At 48.3% G+C, this 19,150-nt stretch overlaps 2 protein-coding genes across 3 annotated transcripts; both read right to left on the bottom strand.

The window, feature by feature from the left end:
* Positions 1-6,931: 6,931 nt before the first annotated feature.
* Positions 6,932-7,828, bottom strand: LOC100554260 (thymosin beta-15A homolog). Of its 2 annotated transcripts, none has more exons than XM_008122379.2 (3): positions 7,681-7,828; positions 7,456-7,569; positions 6,932-7,345 (listed from the first exon to the last, which is right to left on the bottom strand). In XM_008122379.2, the coding sequence occupies exons 2-3, from the start codon at positions 7,553-7,555 to the stop codon at positions 7,308-7,310; spliced, it is 138 nt and encodes a 45-aa protein (XP_008120586.1). In that variant the 5' UTR covers positions 7,556-7,569; positions 7,681-7,828; the 3' UTR covers positions 6,932-7,307. The 2 variants fall into 2 exon arrangements, with proteins under 2 accessions (XP_008120586.1, XP_003228677.1); XM_003228629.4 differs by having other exon boundaries at positions 7,689-7,773.
* A 4,554-nt stretch (positions 7,829-12,382) lies between these two features.
* Positions 12,383-17,911, bottom strand: slc25a53 (solute carrier family 25 member 53). Its single transcript, XM_003228635.4, has 2 exons — positions 17,302-17,911; positions 12,383-13,955 (listed from the first exon to the last, which is right to left on the bottom strand). The coding sequence occupies exon 2, from the start codon at positions 13,900-13,902 to the stop codon at positions 13,033-13,035; it is 870 nt and encodes a 289-aa protein (XP_003228683.1). The 5' UTR covers positions 13,903-13,955; positions 17,302-17,911; the 3' UTR covers positions 12,383-13,032.
* Positions 17,912-19,150: the final 1,239 nt, after the last annotated feature.

Genomic DNA, 19,150 nt, shown 5'->3' with positions numbered 1-19,150 from the left:
TTGAGTCACCCTTCCTCTGGACACATTCTAACTTAAAGTCAACATCTCCCTTCAATTGTGGTGCCCAGAATTGGACACAGTGTGATTTATTTATTTATTTATTTATTTATTTATTTACAGTATTTATATTCCACCCTTCTCACCCCGAAGGGGACTCAGGGCGGATCACATTATACACACACAGGGCAAACATTCAATGCCCATATACATACAACCGAGACAGAGACAGACAGACGCAGAGGCAATTTAACCTTCTCCTGAGGGGATGTTCAATTCTGGCCACAGGGGGGAGCAGCTTCTTCATAATCCACTCTGACCGCACTTCCTCATTCCAACGTCATAAATTAGTTAAATTTGCCTCCCCACTTTTTATAAGTGGTACCTTATTTCCTACTTGATAGATGCAACTATCTTTCGAGTTGCTAGGTCAGCAACGAGCAGGGGCTATTTTTTTTATTTTTAATTGACGGGTGCTCACCCCGCCACTGGCTGGCCTCGAACTCATGACCTCCTGGTCAGAGTGATTTATTGCAGCAGGCTGCTTTACCAGCCTGCGCCACAGCCCGGCCCTGATTCCAGGTGTGGTCTGACCAAGGCAGAATAGAGGGGTATGATGACTTCCCTGGATCTAGACACTAGACTCCTATCAATGCAGGCCAAAATCCCACTAGCTTTTTTAGCTACCACATTGCATTGTTGGCTCCTATTCAACGTGTCCACAAGGACTCCAAGATCTTTTTCAGATGTACTGCTATCGAGGCAGGCGTTCCCCATTTTTTTCTGCCTAAGTGGAGTATTTTGCATTTGTCCCTGTTGAACTTCATTTTGTTAGTTTTGGCCAATCATCTCTCTAACCTGTTAAGATCGTTCTGAATTCTGCTCCTGTCTCCTGGAGTATTAGCTCCTCTGCATCTGCAGGGCTGCATTAATGCCTCAGGACCGGCACCTTTGGGGCTCTTCATAGGCTTCTGCTTAGAAGAGCAGTGGCCCCTTTCCCCTCGCCCCCACTCCTGGGAAGGGCTCGTCCCACTGGAAGAAAGCTTGCCCCAGCAGGCCTGCTTTGGGTTGACAGGGAGACTCAGGAATGCCTAGAATGCAAGGGAGAGGCCTCACTGCTTCCTCCTGAGGAAACAAGCACCCACTGAGGCCAGAGAGAGTTGGCCTCGCCCCCACCCCAGAAGCAAAGGGCCCCTTCAGTGCTGGCCCCGAGCCCCCCCTGCAGAGACCCTTGGCCCACCCACTGCCACCTCCATGTTTGTGTCCTGGGAGTACAGGTGTGGCCTTTTCCCTGACCCCACTCCTAGGGCTCTCACGCTGCACATTTCACCCCAATACCCTGTTGGAATTCAACCCTACACTGATCAAGTCTGTAGTCCTCAATGAAAAGCAAACAGATAGAATTGAGATAGGCTGAGGCAATTCCTTCTTTCACCTGATTCCCAGAGGCCTGTGGTTGTTCTGTTTTCTCTCACTCTCTGTCCTTTCTCCTCCCATCCTAATAGATAAGCTAAAATGGAATTTTTCAGGATGCACCTTCCTTTGTTTTAAGACGTCATGGTCATTTCTTCATTCACCTCCCTTTCATTTTGAATCTCTCTCTAGTTGTTGCGTGAATGGGAAAATGTAGTTTTTAGAGATTTTTCCCTTTTGTCTCTACCAAGTATCATTTTGGTACTTTTTATTTATTTATTTATTTATTAGACTTGTATACCACTACTCCCAGTTTGGCTCGGAGCGGTTTACAGAAATAGATTAAAACAATACACTTAGCTTTAAAATAACAATAAAAACAACAATAAAAACAGACATAGCCCCGGGTTTTTCACCCATTGAAAGCTTGTCGGAAGAGCAAGGTTTTGCAGGCTTTCCGAAAGGCAAGTAGGTCTCAGATAGTTCGAGTTTCAACTGGCAAGGCATTCCATAAATGAGGGGCTACAATCGAGAAGGCTCTCTGTATAGTGGAAGACAAATGATAAGTCCGTATGTTAGGGACTTCAAATACTCTGCTTTTTTTTCGTGTTAGGAGCGACTTGAGAAACTGCAAGTCGCTTCTGAAGTGAGAGAATTGGCCATCTGCAAGGATGTTGGCCAGGGGACGCCTGGATGTTTTGATGTTTTACCATCCTTGTGGGAGGCTTCTCTCATGTCATGGAGCTGGAGCGGATAGAGGGAGCTCATCCGCGCTCTCCCCGGGTGGGATTCGAACCTGGCAGCCTTCAGATCAGCAGCCCAACTTTCAAGTCACGAGGCTTTAACCCACTACTCCACCGGGGGCTCCGAATACTCTGCTGTTTGGGGGGAATTTCCCTAGCATAGCCTCTCCCCCCCCCCTCCAAAAAAGGTGCAAGCTGCACAGCTCCAGGCCAGGCCTTGGCCTTTGTTTCTCTCTGCTCCTCTTCCTCCTCCAACAGAAATCCATGCAGCCTCCAGCCATAGCACACTCCCTCTGGGTAGGGATTTCTAACCTGGCCTTAGCATTGCAGTACATCTCAAGTGGGTTCCCGCCCTGCGGAAAAAGTGTCTGTTCCCACAGGCCCAAGGGTGGGGCCAGTGCGCCAGCTGCCACCTCCCAACCCTTCCTGGTCACTTACAGCAGGCGAAGGGAGGGACAGGGAGACACCTTCCTGGCCTTCCCTTTGCCTCCCAAGCAGCCCTTCCAAGATGAGAGAATGCAGCCAGGAGCCCCCAAGGCCAAGCAGTCAGTGCACATTTGAAAGTGAAATCTCCAGCACCAGGTGCACACTTTTGGCACACTTCTGCCGTAGAGTTTTTGTCCTATAATCAATGGGGAATCAAGCTGCCCCCCACCCGCCCACCCCTGAATTTAGAGCAATGATGGAGTTACTGCTGCCAGGTTCGAATCCAACTTGGGGAGAGCACAGATGAGCTCCCTCTATCAGCTCCAGCTCCATGCAGGGACATGAGAGAAGCCTCCCGCAAAGATGGTAAAAACATCCGGGCGTCCCCTGGGCAACATCCTTGCAGACGGCCAATTCTCTCACACCAGAAACGACTTGCAGTTTCTCAAGTCGCTCCTGACACACAAAAACAAAACTGCTGCCCCATTGCTCTCTGCCCATGCTCCCTTTCTTGAGCCACCTTCTCTTCTTGCCCCAAGGCAGTGACATTCACTTGGGTTCTAGGGGAGGGAGGAGTTGGCTGGAAGCCCAAGTAAACAATACCTCCTGGGCTGTTTTCCTCTCCTTGCGCTTGTTGACATTCTTAGTGAACTGTTTGGGAAAGGCAGGTGAGATAACACTTAACTCTGCAGAAGCCAGGTGTGCTTTTGCTCAGCAAGGCTTAGCCATTGCAGGGCCTCCAAATGGTTGCCCATGAGCAGCTTGCTATGAGATGAATGCTCTGCTAAGTATCCTTTTTAATACTCTGCTATTTTGGGGAATTTCTAAGACTCGGGGTTGTGGCCAGTGCTGGTCAAAGGTGCAGCCCACCCACTGCTGTGTCCCACGGAGAGAGAGCTCTGCCTTTGGACACTTCCTGCTCAGGAACTCTGTTGGGACCTGTAGGGCTGTCTGTCCCCTGGCAAGCCCTTTCTGCTTTCCTTCTTGCTGTGCCCCAAGGCCTGGGCTTGCTCACTCACAGCTTGCAGGAGGCAGGAATTGCCAGTTCAGGCTTGTGTCTATGTCACTCCTTCCCTCTTCCAATGGGCCAAGAGCCTACAGGCCCCCATTGTTGACTCAGAGCAGGGAGGGTGGTGTGTATGTGTGTGTGATCCATGCCCCTCAGTGGATCTGCCAGGCTCTGGGGGGGGGGGGGGGTTGTTCCATTCCTCAGGGCTGCCCAGGCCCTTTGTCAATCCCAACAAGTGGGACAGGAAGCAGCCTTGAAGAAGACACGCCTGGCATGCCACCCCATTTCATCACCTTGTAGCAGAGGGATGCCTGGCCAGAGTCAGTGCATCAGCCACTTGAATGCTATCCCACCCAAGAATGGATTGCGAGATGGGATTCACACTGCCTCAAAAATCAGATGAGGGCAAAGAAAGTGTGGAGCGGCCACACCTCTGCAGAGGGACCAATGCCAAGACCACAGGGAAGGATCAGCTGCAATTGAGTCTCCCTCCCCCCAGGTGCCCCAGTTCCCCCACATCCCCCCCCCCCCAGGCATACACATAGGTGGAGAGGCCTGAGCAGAAGACTTTGCAGAGGTTGGCAGATGCACCCCTCTGCCTGCAACGTCCTTGCCTTGCAGCCTGCAATGCTTTCAGAAGGGTCGCTGTGAGTTTTCCGGGCTGTATGGCCATGTTCCAGAAGCATTCTCTCCTGACGCTTTGTCCACATCTATAGCAGGCATGACTGCGCCTCATGTAGTCATGCTGGCCACATGACCTTGGAGGTGTCTACGGACAACGTCGGCTCTTTGGCTTAGAAATGGAGATGAGCACCACACCCCAGTCAGACATGACTGGACTTAACATCAGGGGAAACCTTTACCTTTACCTTATAGCAGGTATCCTCAGAGATTGTGAGGTCTGTTGGAAAATATGCAAGTGGCGTTTATATATCTGTGGAATGTCCAGGGTGGGAGAAAGAACTCTTGTTTGCTTGTATGAATGTAGCAATTGGCCAGCTTGATTAGCACTGGATGGCCTTTCAGCTTCAAAGCCTGGCTGCTTCTTGCCTGGGGGAATCTTTTGTTGGGAGGTGTTAACTGGCCCTGATTGTTTCCTGTCTGGAATTCCCATTTTCTGAGTATTGTTCTTTATTTACTGTCCTGATTTTAGAGTTTTTTTTAATACTGGTAGCCAGATTTTGTTTATTTTCATGGTTTCTTCCTTTCTGTTGAAATTGTTCACATGCTTGTGGATTTCAATGGCTTCTCTGTGTAGTCTGACATGGGGGTTGTTAGAGTGGTCTAATATTACTGTGTTCTCTAATAATATTCTGTGTCCAGGTTGGTTCATCAGGTGCTCTGCCACGGCTGACTTCTCTGGTTGACTTAGTCTGCAGTGCCTTTCATGTTCCTTGATTTGTGTCTGGGCAATGCTGCTATGTTTGGTGGTTCCTGTGTAGACTTGTCCACAGCTGCATTTTATACGGTAGACTCCTGCAGAAGTGAGAGGATCTCTCTTGTCTTTTGCTGAACATAGCATTTGCTGGATTTTCTTAGTGGATCTGTGGATAGTTTGTAGGTTGTGAACCTTTCAGAAAGGGCTGCCTGGAAAGGCCTCACCCGAGACCCCACTGACACAGGCCGCCAACCAAAGGCAAGTCAGAAGAGAGGGCCACTTTCACAATGATGATCGCAGGGGAAGTTTTGCTCAGAGCAGCACGTTCTGCTCTCTTGCTTCCTGAACTTCCTTCCTCTTTCTTCCATTCATGGGAGGTGGGGCAGGGGGCCATTAGCTAAGGCCGTTCACTTTGCACAAAGCCACCAGTTCGATTGGCCCAATCCAGACACCTGCAGAAAACAGGCAGCAGGAGAGGAGGAGCAGCCCTGAGCAGCTGCCAGACCTGTTCTGAAGAGAAGGGGCCCCTCCATTCGCCCCTTCTTGCAGCCAGGAGCCTTCCATGGCCCCTGGCTGCTGGAATGTACACAAGACAAACGCTGCCCATGGCACCATGGCTTGCTTCACCCACTCACTTCCTGGCGGTTCACATTGACACACAGCCCCAGCCCCACCCGTCTGCAAGACCAGACCAGATGTGAACGATCTGTCCCACTGAGGAGGCCTTTCTCCAGAGGCGGCACCAAGGCAGAATCCCAACCCACTCCCAGCCATGACCCCGAACACCCAGAAGAGCAGCCTCTGAAGCCTCCAAAGCTGCTCCCCTCATTCTGGGCCAGTTCACCCCCAACACTCAATGGGGAGTGAGGGCTAGAGGGCCCAAGGCCCACCCTAAAGACAGCTGCACCAAGAAGCCCCCCAAAGGCGACTCACAGGGACAAGAATGCATCCCTGCGACAACCCTCCAACATTATCAACGACACCCCCTCCCCTCCAGTGCTTCCTCCCAGTGCAGGACTGATGAACCCCCTCACCCATGCCAAGAACCACAACCCACAAACAGGAAGTAACCTCCCCCTCTTTAAAATCGTGTCAGCAGCTACTTGAAAACATGCTGCAAGTTGCTTCTGGTGTGAAACGTTGCCCAGGGGATGACCATCCTGCTGAAAGGCTTCTCACATGTCCCCGCAAGCTAGAGCTGACAGATGGGAGCTCATCCCATCTTGCAGATTCAAACCGGCAACCTTCAGGACAGCAGTCCAGCTGGCACAAGGATTTTCCTCCTGAAGAAGGAGAAGCCGCTCCATACAGCCGACCCTCACCTGACACCCCCTTTCAGGGCCGTAGCCAGAAAAAATTTCAGGAGGGGTTTTGAAAATTTTGTGGGGGGGATTGAACCCCTAACACACCCCTCCCCCCAGCTACAGGCCTGTCAATATTTGCTTTTTTGTGTGTGTGTCAGGAGCAATCTGAGTTGCTTCTGGTGTGAGAGAATTGGCTGTCTGCAAGGACGTTGCCCAGGGGACGCCTGGATGTTTTTACATCCTTGTGGGAGGCTTCTCTCATGTCCCTGCATGAAGCTCTTCCCGGGTGGGATTCGAACCTGGCAGCTTTCAGGTCAGCAACCCAACCTTCAAGTCACAAGGTTTTAACCTCTCTGCCACCATTCTGCAATTCTGGAGGGACTCTTAATTTTTTGCATCTCATAGACTTAGCATGGGGTTTTGGTTAACCAATTAAAATTCATGAGTAAACCAGGTTTTTTTTCCTTTTAACCTGTAAATTTGGGGGGGGGGGTTGAACCCCTAACCCTCCCCTGGCTACAGGCCTGTCCCCTTTTCAACCAGGTCGGCGTCTACACCAGCTTCCGCTTGCTTCAAACTGAACCAACTTGCCCCCAAGCCTAGTCCGATTGAAAGGCGCAGAACCAGACCCCAAGGAGGACCCAGGAGGAAACAGCCTCGATGTTTTTCAAGTTGGTTTTTATTAAGAGACGTCTTTTTCCTCGGTTTCATTTGTAACAAAACAATTCAAGTGGAGTCGGAAAAAGGGATTAGGAGCAAAAAGGGCGCTCTGTGGGGCGGGAGGGAGGGAAGGAAGGGCTCCATTTGGGGAGAAGGGTGTGGGGCTGGAGAGAGGGTGGGAGAGATGGGCTCAGGAGGAGGAAGAGGCGGCGGGTGTGTGTGCGTGCGTGGGTGTGTGTGCACTGCAGGGAAGGAGAGGCCGCGGGAGCTCCCAGACACAAAGGTAGGCTGCATTTTGATACCAAAAAGAAAGGCCATGTGGTCAAAAAAGGACAGACGGGAAAGGGGAAGGAGGTCATGAGTCCCGCATGGCTCTTCTAGGAAGACTTGCCGCACTCTTTCTCCTGTTCGATGGCTGCAAAGGAAGGGGAAAGAACGGGTTTTAGCCACGGCGGATGCGTGTGTGCGTGAGTGGGGTGTATGCGTGCCATGCCCCACCCCGCCTTGGGACCTCTGGGCACTCACTCTCTTTGGAGGGCAGCGTGTTCTTCTCCTCCGTGTTGGTCTTCTTCAGCTTCTTCTTGTCGAACTTCTCCACCTCGGAGAGGTCGGGTTTGTCGCACATCCTGCCGTCCGCACCTGCGAGGGGAAAAGCCGCACAAAGGGCGCTCTGTGAGGGGCTGGAAGGGGGGCCCAGGCAAGGAGGGAGGGAGGGAGGGAGGGGCGCCGCCCACCTGGCCCCAGCCCCACCTGCTTGCCTGCCTCCCTCGGCTCCTTCCTTCCTTCCTCAGCTGCGCGTTCTCTGCTTTCCCCGCCTTGCCAGCAGGCCCTTTATAAGCGCGGGCGGTGGGCGCGGGGCACGACGGGAATTGTAGTTCCCTGCCCCACCACCCTCTTTCCCTCCCTCCGACCGCCCCGCCTCTCCCCTCTTTGGAGGAACTTTATAACACCCATTGCCTTAAGAGAGCTCAGAATATACTTAAGAAGCATTTGATGAACCAACCTGGACACAGTATATTATTTGTATTGACCACTCCAACAACTATCATGTCAGACTACACAGAGAAGCCATTGAAATTCACAAGCACGTGGACAACTTCAACAGAAAGGAGGAAACCATGAAAATGAACAAAATCTGACTACCAGTATTAAAAAACTCAAAAATCAGAACAGTAAATAAGAAGCAACACTCTGATAACAGAAGAGTACCAGGGGCAGTTAATATTTTTGTGTGTGTCAGGAGCAACCGGAGTTGCTTCTGGAGTGACAGAATTGGCCGTCTGCAAGGATGTTGCCCAGGGGACACTGGATTTTTTTGATGTTTTACCATCCTTGTAGGAGGCTTCTCTCATGTCCCCGCATGGAGCTGGAGCTGATAAAGGGAGCTCATCTGAGCTCTCCCCGGGTGGGATTCGAACCTGGCAGCCTTCAGGTCAGCAACCCAACCTTCAAGTCACAAGGCTTTTATCCCCTAGGCCATCGGAGGCTCCCAGGGGCAGTTAATGACTCTGAACAAAGGATGCCCCCAGGCAGGAAAAGCCAGGAGATGAACCTTTCCAATACTAATTAAGGTGATTAACTGCAACATTCACACTGGCCTCCAACTGACAAAGAGTTCTTCTCACACCCTGGACTTTCCACAGATATATATTAACCTTCCTTGCTTAGTTTCTCCATACCTCACAACCTCTGAGGATGCTTGCCATAGACATTGGCGAAACGTCAGGAGAGAATACTTCTGGAACATGGCCATACAGCCCGGAATACATACAACAGCCCTACTTAAGAATCCTTCTCACGCTGGATATCCTTTTTGGGTTGCTGTGAGTTCTCAGGACTGTTTGGCCATGTTCCAGAAGCATTCTCTCCTGACGTTTCGCCCACGTCTATGGCAGGCATCCTCAGAGGTTGTGAGGTCTGTTGGAAACTAGGCAAGTGGGGTTTATATATCTGTGGAATGATGTTCAGGATGGGAGAAAGAACTCTTACCTGCTTTGGGAAAGTATGAATGTTGCAATTGGCCAGCTTGATTAGCATTGAATGGCCTTGCCACATTATGAGAAGACAGGAAAGCTTGGAAAAGATCGTGATACTGGGGAAATGGAAGGAAAAAGGAAGAGAGGCCGACTAAGGGTGAGATGGATGGATGGTATCCTTGAACTGACTGGCTTGACCTTGAAGGAACTGGGGGCGGTGACAGCTAACGGATCTGTGGCGTGGACTGGCCCATGAGGTCACCAAGAGTCAGAAACGACTATGTGATTGAGCAGCAGCAGGCCTTGCAGCTTCAAAGCTTGACTGTTTCCTGCCTGGGGGAATCCTTTGTTGGGAGGTTATTAACTGGCCCAGATTGATTCATGTTTGAAATTCCTCTGCTTTCTGAATGTTGTTCTTTATTTACTGTCCTTATTTTAGAGCTTTTTTTTTAGTACTGATAGCCAGATTTGGTTCATTTTCACAGTTTCCTCCTTTCTGTTGAAATTGTCCACATGCTTGTGGATTTTAAGTGGCAAATAGGCAAGTGGGGTTTATATACCTGTAGAATAATGTCCATGGTTGGAGAAAGAACTCTTGTCTGTTTGAGGCAAGTGTCAATGTTGCCTTGATTATTAATCACCTTGATTAGCATTAAATAGTCTTGTGGCTTCAGAGCCTGGCTGCTTCCTGCCTGGGGGAATCCTTTATTGGAAAGTGTTAACCGGCCCTGATTATTTCTTGTCTGCCATTAAACTTTAATAAGAAATTTGCCTGTATGGTGAATTAATACAAGATGTTATGAGCAAACAAGATATATTATTTTTTTTAACTAAATGAGACTTTGGGTTGTTGTATGTTTTCCGGGCTGTATGGCCATGTTCTAGAAGTATTCTCTCCTGAAGTTTCGCCCACATCTATGGCAGGCATCCTCAGAGGTTGTGAGATATGGAGAAACTAAGCAAGGAAGGTTTATATATATCTGTGGGAAGTCCAGGGTGAGGGAAGAACTCTTGTCAATTGGAGGCCAGCATAAATGAGGCTTTGTTTTTTAAATCTCTGAATGCATATTTTAAACGAAGAGGTTTCAAGTGAGTGTATATGTTTTGGGCAATCACAATTACAACTGCTACTTCAACTTCAAAGAAACAAGCATCCTCTGCTAATGAAATATATTTTTGTAGTGGCATGTCTTTGTCCTTGGAGGTACAAAGGCATGGTTCTTCAGTTTAACAGCTGAGTTACCTGAGTGCCATTACATGAATGCTTGTGAATATCACATGTTCAAAGGGTTGCCTTGTAACTAGGTTATGCTTTTCTTGACTAGTGGTTTCCAAAAAGTGGTCTCCACACGTTCATGGAGGTTCACATTTGCCAAACGAATGTGAAATCATTTTTCCTTTTCAATAAAGCTATGATTGTCATTTATTCCAAAAGGCTATTGCCCCAGACAGTGGGTGCAGTAATTCCCAAAAGAAGCCCACTGCAACCAGGACAGCAGAACCTTTTGGGCAATTGGTAAATGGGCCCTAGAGGGCAATTCTGAGCTCTGAGAACAATGTTTATTTTAATTTATTTATTTACAGTACAGTAGAGTCTCACTTATCCAACATAAACGGGCCGGCAGAACGTTGGATAAACGAATATGTTGGATAATAAGGAGAGATTAAGCGAATATGTTGGATAATAAGGAGAGATTAAGGAGAAGCCTATTAAACATCAAATTAAGTTATGATTTTACAAATTAAGCACCAAAACATCATGTTATCTGGCAAATATGGCAGAAAAAGTAGTTCAATATGCAGTTATGCTATGTAGTAATTACTGTATTTACGAATTTTGCACCAAAATATCATGATATATTGAAAACATTGACTACAAAAATGCATTGGATAATCCAGAACGTTGGATAAGCGAGTTTTGGATAAGTGAGACTCTACTGTATTTATATTCCTCCCTTCTCACCCCGAAGGGGACTCAGGGGGGATCACATTGCACACATATAAGGCAAACATTCAATGCCATAACATAGAACAGAGACAAAGACAAACGCAGGCAAGGGCTGGCCTCGAACTCATGACCTCTTGGTCAGAGTGATTTGTTGCAGCTGGCTGCTAACCAGCCTGCACCACAGCCCGTCAATAGTGTGCAGTGAACAACTCTTGTTTCCTGACAAAAGCTGTCTGAACATATGAAAGAATGTACTGTTGAAGTTTGTCAGTATACAGTAGAGCAGGGGTCCCCAAACTAAGGCCCGGGGGCCGGATGCGGCCCTCCAAGGTCATTTACCTGGCTCCTGTCCTAACTTTAGACTAAACATCTACCTGGTCTTTGGAGGTCTCTTTGCTTACTTATGAGATCATCTAGATGGTCTTTGGAGGTCTCTTTGCTTAGCTACAGCTGTATGAGACCATCTAGATGGCTTTTGGAGGTCACTTTCATTACCTATGGTCATATGAGACATTCTAGATGGGCTTTGAGGGTGCCTTTACTTACCTATAGTTTTATGAGATCGTCTTGATGGCCTTTTGGGGCCCCTTTCCTTACCTATGGTCTTATGAAACCATCTAGATGGTCTTTGAGGATCCCTTTCCTTATCTATGGTCTATGAGACCATCTAGATGGCTTTTGGAGGTCACTTTTCTTACCTATGGTCCTATGAGACCATCTAGATGGTCTTTGAGGATCCCTTTCCTTATCTATGGTCTTATGAGACCATCTAGATGGTCTTTGGAGGTCTCTTTGCTTACCTATGGGCTTATGAGGTCGTCTAGATCAGGAGTCCCCAAACTAAGGCCCTCCAAGGTCATTGACCTGGCCTCTGTCCTAAACTTTAGAAATAGGTTTGACCTAAGTCTGAAATGACTTGAAGGCATACAACAACAACAATCCTAATTTTGGACTATTTCATCATAGTCCAGCCCCCCAATAGTCTGAGGGACTGTGAATCGGCCCTCCACTTAAAAAGTTTGAGGACCCCTGCAGTAGAGTCTCGCTTATCCAACGTAAACGGGCCGGCAGAACGTTGGATAAGCAAATATGTTGGATAATAAGGAGAGATTAAGGAAAAGCCTATTAAACATCAAATTAGGTTATGATTTTACAAATGAAACACCAAAACATCATGTTAGACAACAAATTTGACAGAAAAAGTAGTTCAGTACACTGTAATGCTATGTAGTAATTACTGTATTTACGAATTTAGCGCCAAAATATCATGATATATTGACTACAAAAATGTGTTGGATAATCCAGAATGTTGGATAAGTGAGACTCTACTGTATTTGCTTATTATTGCTTTTTCCTTGGACTCTATGGCAGCTGTGCCAGTGGGTGGGGCCAAACGATTTTCAAAGGTGGGGTGGCTCCGCCCATGCTTTTGTTACTTCCAACAAGCCCCATCCCAGCCCCACCTCCCTCCCAGCTCTTGCAGCTGCTTTGAGAGCCACCTGGAGGTGAAAAATGAGACTTCCCCAAGTGGAATTCAAGTTTTTAATTCTGAAAATCCATTTTTATCCATCATGGTTTGCTAGAAGAGCAAGAGAATTCACCGGAGAGGCAATACCTATGATTATGAGTCTTAGATGAATTGATTAAGTCATGCTATTAAGGCGTTAAAGGCAAACGAGGGAGGACTACTGAGTACAATTGGACTTCCAGATGCATAAAACCAGTAGGTAGACCTGAGTTTATCACAAAAGGCAAAGGAGGAGTGAGATTAACTTCCATGCGCAATCCAAATATCTCCCAAGCAAAACCTTAGCCTCTCTTTAGTGCAGGCATGGGCACTTTTGGACCTTCCAGTTGTTTTGGACTTCAACTCCCACCATTCCGAACAGCCTCAGGCCCTTTCTTTTCCCCCCTCCGCCGCTTAAGCGGCGGAGGGGGGAAAAGAAAGGGCCTGAGGCTGTTCGGAATGGTGGGAGTTGAAGTCCAAAACAACTGGACGGCCCAAGTTTGCCCACTCTATTTGGGTTCATGTTCACTATTCTTTATCCCCATTTGGCAGATGCTCCTTCATCTTGAATGTCTTAAGGACAGAAGCCCCAGTTCTTTCTTGTTTCGAGGGAAGGGAAGGTTTGGATACCCTTCGTCCGAAAGCACCCCAGGGCCTTCCTCGCAAGGGTTCTATGTGATGTCCTGCAAAAAGTCGTGCATGGCGGTGGTGAGGCCCCAGCTGAGACCCGAACGCAGGACCAGGAGGGACGCCCCCCGGTAGAGGAGAGCAGCCCGCCCACCGCGTGCCATCCAAACAGCATGCAGGGCGCCGCGCAGACCCAGGGCCTCCCCGCTGCCCACCTGGGCTTGGATGTTGGCGATGAGGACGCCCAGTGGATAGAGCAGGAGGCCAATAGCAGTGCCGGTGATGCATCCAGAGAGGAGGGCGGGCAGCCGGGCGGGGAGGCCTTTCTCGCGGAGCCGGTCACGCAAGGGGTCCTTGGCGGAGAAGTACAAGGCGCTGCCCAGGCCGTTGCGGAGCAGGATGAGGCCCAGGCCCCGGTAGTAGCCCAGTGCCAGCCTCTCCCGCAGGCCACCATAGGAGCGAAACTCCTCCAGGATGCTCCTGGCAGTGGGGAAGCGGCGGGCCTTCTGCCCATCCTGAAGGACATTCTGGACCCTCTCAAAGGGGCCCAGGACCAAGCCCTCTGAAAGGCCAGAGAGTAGTCCTGCTGTGGCTTGTTGCCCCCAGGAGTGGCTCCCCGAGGGGAAGAGGAGGTGGAGGAAGGTCTCGTAGGAGCCGAACAGGAGGGTGCCCTGCAGGGTCTTAGCCAGGAGTGGTGGGAGGAGACCCCGGCAGAACTGGCGCAGACCCTCCTGGCGCAGCTGGCGCCCAGCTTCGCGGATGGAGGTGGCGTGCAGCTGTTGGCGGAACATAGTCTTGTGGAGGGGGAAGGTGGCCAGTGTGGAGAAGAAGTTGGCAGCCGCCCCCAGCCGGAAACTCCTCCCGGGGTCCCAACCTCGTCGGCGCTGCTGCTCCTCTGCCTCCTCCGCTGCCATTTCCTCTGGGTTCCTGGAAGGGCCCTCCTGCCCCAAAAGGCCTTTGCTTCTTTCTGGTCACAGGAGGAGAAAAAGAGGCTGAGGTGGTGTAGTACAGTGGTCCCCAAACTACAGCCCAGGGGCCACACACGGCCCATCGGAGCCACTTATCCAGCCCCCGCAGCGGTGGCTCCCTCCTCCTCCATTGAATAAGGCATATGCGGTGCAAGGGAGGAGGGAAATGTTAATGTGGGATTTGTGTATTGGTAGTGTTTAAATGAAATTTGTGTCTTTTCTGTATTGCATACTGATTGCATCATCCAGAGTGTATAATAATAATAATAATAATAATAATAATAATAATAATAATAATAATAATAATGATAATTTATTTATATACCGCCCTATCTCCCGGATGGGACTCAGGGCGGTTTACAGTAATAAAAGCAAACACAAACATTACATAACAACGTAATACACATTATTAAACAAAGTAAAATAATACAATTATAACAATAAATCACACTTACATGACCAGATCAAGGGGATGGGAACCATAAAACCAATATATTAAAATGTATCATTTTAGGCTAGGGAAATCTTGTGCAATATATTCAGGCCCAGAAATCGGCGGTAGTCCAATGTAATTACTCAAAAACCTGCCGACACCACCAGGTCTTCAGTTCCTTACGGAAATTGGATAATGTAGGGGATTGCCTGATCTCTTTTGGCAATGCATTCCAGAGCCGGGGGCCACTGCCGAGAAGGCTCGTTCCCTCGTCCCCACCAGCCGCACTTGAGACGGTGGTGGGAGCGCGAGAAGAGTCTCCCCGGAAGATCTCAAGGTCCGCACTGACTCATAGAAGGAGATGCAATCACTGAGATAGGCAGGGCCCGAGCCGTATAGAGCTTTATAGGTCAAAACCTGCACCTTGAATTGGGCCCGGCAGTTTATCGGCAGCCAGTGGAGCTGCTTTAATAGGGGCATTGTGTGCTCCCTATAGCCGGCTCCCGTTACTATGGTCTGGAAAGAGTTAATTACTAAGAAGCTGTGATGTCCTTGATGTGTGGCTGGAACTGGGGCGTGTCCAGACACAAGTGTGTGCATTGCTGATTGCATCAGATCTGTTCAGATCTGTTCTGAGTAGAGTAGAGTCAAATCCTGTGTTTGTCTGCAAATCTGTTTGTCTTGATTATTACTGAAGTCAGTAAAACTTGTATATAGTTTTACCAGCGTCTCTGATGTCTCTTCGTTCTGCGTTCCACTGACTCCATCCAACTACTGCTGCGCTGCGTAAATTACTCTGACAGGAAAGGCACGCACCTTTCCCGCCTCCTCCCTCTCCTGGTGCGCTCATTCCAAAGCTTTGCTTGTTTATAATGGTATTTTAATTATCATTTCTCCTGCCAACCTAGCAGTTCAAAAACATGCCAATGTGAGTAGATCAATAGGTACCACTCCAGCGGGAAGGTAACGGCGCTCCATGCAGTCATGCTGGCCACATGACCTTTTAGGTGTCTACAGACAACGCCGGCTCTTCAGCTTAGAAATGGAGACGAGCACCAACCCCCAGAGTCAGGCATGACTGGACTTAACGTCAGGGGAAAACGTTTACCCTTATTATTATTATATTAACATTGAGGCTGGGTGGTCATCTGTCGGGGATGCTTTGCTTGTGCTTTTGGTGCACAAAGACAGAAGGGAGTTGGACTAAATGGCCCAAGGGTCTCTTCCAACCCTCTTTATTATTTTTATTATGATTATTAACATTGAGGTTGTATTTGTTCCCGTTTTGTTTTTTTACTTCAAAATAGGCTATGTGCAGTGCTCATAGCTTTTTTAAAAACTATAGTCCAGCCCTCCAACGGTCTGAACTGGCCCCATTTAAAATGTTTGGGGACCCCTGGTGTAGTATCATGGCTGGCAGACATGACGCCTGGGGGAATTTCTAGCATTGTAGACCAAGAAAAGGAGCCCCCGATGGCACAATGGGTTAAACCCTTGTGTCAGCAGGAGTCCTGACCAACAGGTCAGTGGTTCGAATCCGGGGAGAGTGAGTGAGCTCCCTTTGTTAGCTCCAGCTCCCCATGCGGGGACATGAGAAAAGCCTCCCACAAGTATGGTAAAACATCAAATATTCGGGTATCCCCTGGGCAACGTCCTTGCAGACAGCCAATTCTCTCACACCAGAAGCAACTTGTAGTTTTTCAAGTCGCCCCTAACACACAAAGAAGTCCAAGAAAGAAGTCACTATTGTAACACAATTTTTGTTTCCCAATTTGTTCTATCATAAAAACATAAGTAAGATAAAGGTAAAAGTTTCCCCTGACGTTAAGTCCAGTCATGTCTGACTCTGGGGGCTGGTGCTCATCTCCATTTCTAAGCCGAAGAGCCAGTGTTGTCCGTAGACACCTCCAAGGTCATATGGCCAGCATGACTGCATGGAGCACCATTACCTTCCCACCAGAGCTGCACCTATTGATCTACTCACATTGGCATGTTTTCGAACTGCTAGGTTGGCAGAAGCTGGAGCTAAGAGCGGGCGCTCACGCTGCTCCTGGGGTTTGAACCTGGGACCTTTCGGTCTGCAAGTTCAGCAGCTCAGTGCTTTAACACACTTCGCCACTGGGGCTCTTTATAAAAACATAGAAAAAATATAGAAAAGGTTTATTAAACCGCAAAACATTGTTTCTGCGGGAAGGACATCCTGCACCACATTTTGCTCTAGTTTTTCAATGAATATCTCATCAAGTCACAACCAAATCAACCTAGTTTGTGGCAGCCACAAAAATAAAGTTATAAACTACTTTCAAAGTAAGGACTGCACAATTAAACAGGAAACCACACTTTGAAAACAGGAACATAATATCTTTCAAATTTTGTTACATAGTGTTAATGTTTCAAAGCTTTGATGGGCTTGACTGCTTCAAGCAGGTGGGGCCGTACTTTAAAGCCTTTTCTATGAGGAGAAGCAGTTCATGCGGAGAGTGTTTTCAGGAGGTGCTCTGCAAAAAACTTCTTTTAACAGCAAGGAAAGGGTTTTGCAGAGGTTCTGTTTTAGAGCATGTCTTGTATTATGGAGGGGGATATTCTGGTCCCTGCCCCACCCCATTCCCTAAATGACAGGCTGCAACTTATACAAACCAGTACAGTCCTCCATGGGTTTCTGATGGAGGCTCATCACTGGCTTCCATTGATGGAGGGAGGGAGGGAGGAGCATCCTTTGTGGGAAGCGAAGCCAGTGCGCCTGCCTCTCTCCTTATGGAGAGTAAAAGTGGGATATAAATAAGCTTAATAATATTACTAATAATAGACGCAAGGCTAGGCTAGGGGAGCAAGGGAAGAGGCCACTTCAGCAGCAGAGGAAGTGTGGACCATCCTCCCTATTCCACCCTCCCAGCACCCTGGGGCCCAGTTACCTTCCACCTCCACGCCTCTCCAACTCTACCGGTTTTGTGGAGGAGCAAAAGCAAAGCAGCCGCCCTCTGTGTGGGAAACAGCTCCCCCACTCAGCAACCAGAGGATGACTTCCTGCATCCGCAGCAGAGAAACACGGCCACCACAACCCTTCTCCACCTGGCAGCTGTAGCAGTGGCGGCGGCAGCAGCACTTCCGGTAGCAGAGCCAAGGATGCTCAACCACCTTCTTCAAAGCTCCTTTCTGCTGGGCTTGGGGTGGGGTGTTTTGGAGAGGGAGCAGGCCTAGTATTTATTTATTATTTATTTACTGCATTTATATACCACTTTTCTCACCCCTGGGGGGACTCAGAGCGGTTTACAATATAATGGCAAAATGCCAACCATACATTAGAAAACATAACAGACTGATCAAATCATAAACAATAAAATGAACAACATCAGGTGTACTTATTGAACAATGGAAAAATAACAAAAATAGAAATTTAAATATTTGGGCCCGGGCTGTGGCGCAGGCGGGAGAGCAAGCCAATGCAATTAACTGCAATGAATCACGCTGACCAGGAGGTCATGAGTTCGAGCCCCGCTCGGAGCCTATGTTTGTTTGTCTTTGTTCTATGTTAAAAGGCATTGAATGTTTGCCTATATGTGTGTAATGTGATCCGCCCTGAGTCCCCTTCGGGGTGAGATGGGCGGAAAATAAATGCTGTAAATAAATAATAAATTAAATAAATTAAATATATAAATCAAACATTTAGGACATGTTTACTAATAGATCTAATATTAAAGGTAAAGGTTTCCCCTGACGCTAAGTCCAGTCATGTCTGACTCTGGGGGTTGGTGCTCATCTCCATTTCTAAGCCGAAGAGCCGGCGTTGTCCGTAGACACCTTCAAGGTTATGTGGCCGGCATGACTGCATGGAGCACCGTTACTTTCCCACCGGAGCGGTAACTATTGATCTACTCACATTGGCATGTTTGGAGAGACAGCTATTGGATGACCAGCCTCATTATAATTCTATTCTGAATGTTATTAGGTTCCTTTTATTGGGGTATTGCTGCTATAGTCCCCCCTACCTTTGAAGTTGACTGAATTGCATTGGTGGTTGATATTATTACTATTGATATTATTACTGTTGTATAAACCTTTGTTTTAACTTCTGTTTTATCGTCTTCTTGTGTTTTAAACTGTGTATTGTTTATGTATTTGCGCTGTTACTTTTGTAACATTGTGAGCCGCCCCGAGTTCCCACAGGGAGATGGTGGCGGGGTATAAATAAAGTTTTATTATTATTATTATTTTCAAACTGCTAGGTTGGCAGAAGCTGGAGCAACAGCGGGCACTCACTCCGCTCCCGGGATTTGAACCTGGGACATTTTGGTCTGCATGTTCAGCAGCTCAGTGCTTTAACACACTTCGCCACCGGGGTTCCTAGATCTAATATTAGGTTAGGTAAAGGTTTTCCCCTGACGTTAAGTCCAGTCATGTCTGACTCTGGGGGCTGGTGCTCATCTCCACTTCTAAGTTGAAGAGCCGGCATTGTCTGTAGACACCTCCAAGGTCATGTGGCCGGCATGACTGCATGGAGCGCCGTTACCTTCCTACTGGAGCTGTACCTATTGATCTACAGCAATTGGAATGTAGCCAGTAGGGCAGATGTAGTGTCAGAGTGTTTAAAGTGCTGTCTGAATTAGATTTATTATATTGCACAATTCCACAAGTTAAAAAGGGCCAAGTTAAAAAGGTTTGGTTACCATTCCCCTCCCCCACCTGCCTCCTGAATTCCCTCCCCATAATGCCTAGCCCCAGTCTTTATGACCTCCTAAAGATTCTCAGATCATCACAAACAAG

The sequence above is a fragment of the Anolis carolinensis genome, unplaced genomic scaffold, assembly GCF_035594765.1.
Source record: "Anolis carolinensis isolate JA03-04 unplaced genomic scaffold, rAnoCar3.1.pri scaffold_12, whole genome shotgun sequence".
Lineage (NCBI taxonomy): Eukaryota > Metazoa > Chordata > Lepidosauria > Squamata > Dactyloidae > Anolis > Anolis carolinensis.
The sequence above is the reverse complement of the archived record's forward strand: the minus strand, read 5'-3'. Positions and strand labels throughout refer to the sequence as shown.

What these genes read in the sequence shown, in the direction of transcription:
- LOC100554260 (XM_008122379.2), bottom strand. Translation starts at nt 7,555, where the DNA reads ATGTGCGACAAACCCGACCTCTCCGAGGTGGAGAAGTTCGACAAGAAG. An exon ending in CACGCTGCCCTCCAAAGAGA is followed by an intron (nt 7,346 to 7,455) that starts GTGAGTGCCCAG and finishes CTTCCTTTGCAG; the next exon opens with CCATCGAACAGGAGAAAGAG.
- slc25a53 (XM_003228635.4), bottom strand. Translation starts at nt 13,902, where the DNA reads ATGGCAGCGGAGGAGGCAGAGGAGCAGCAGCGCCGACGAGGTTGGGAC.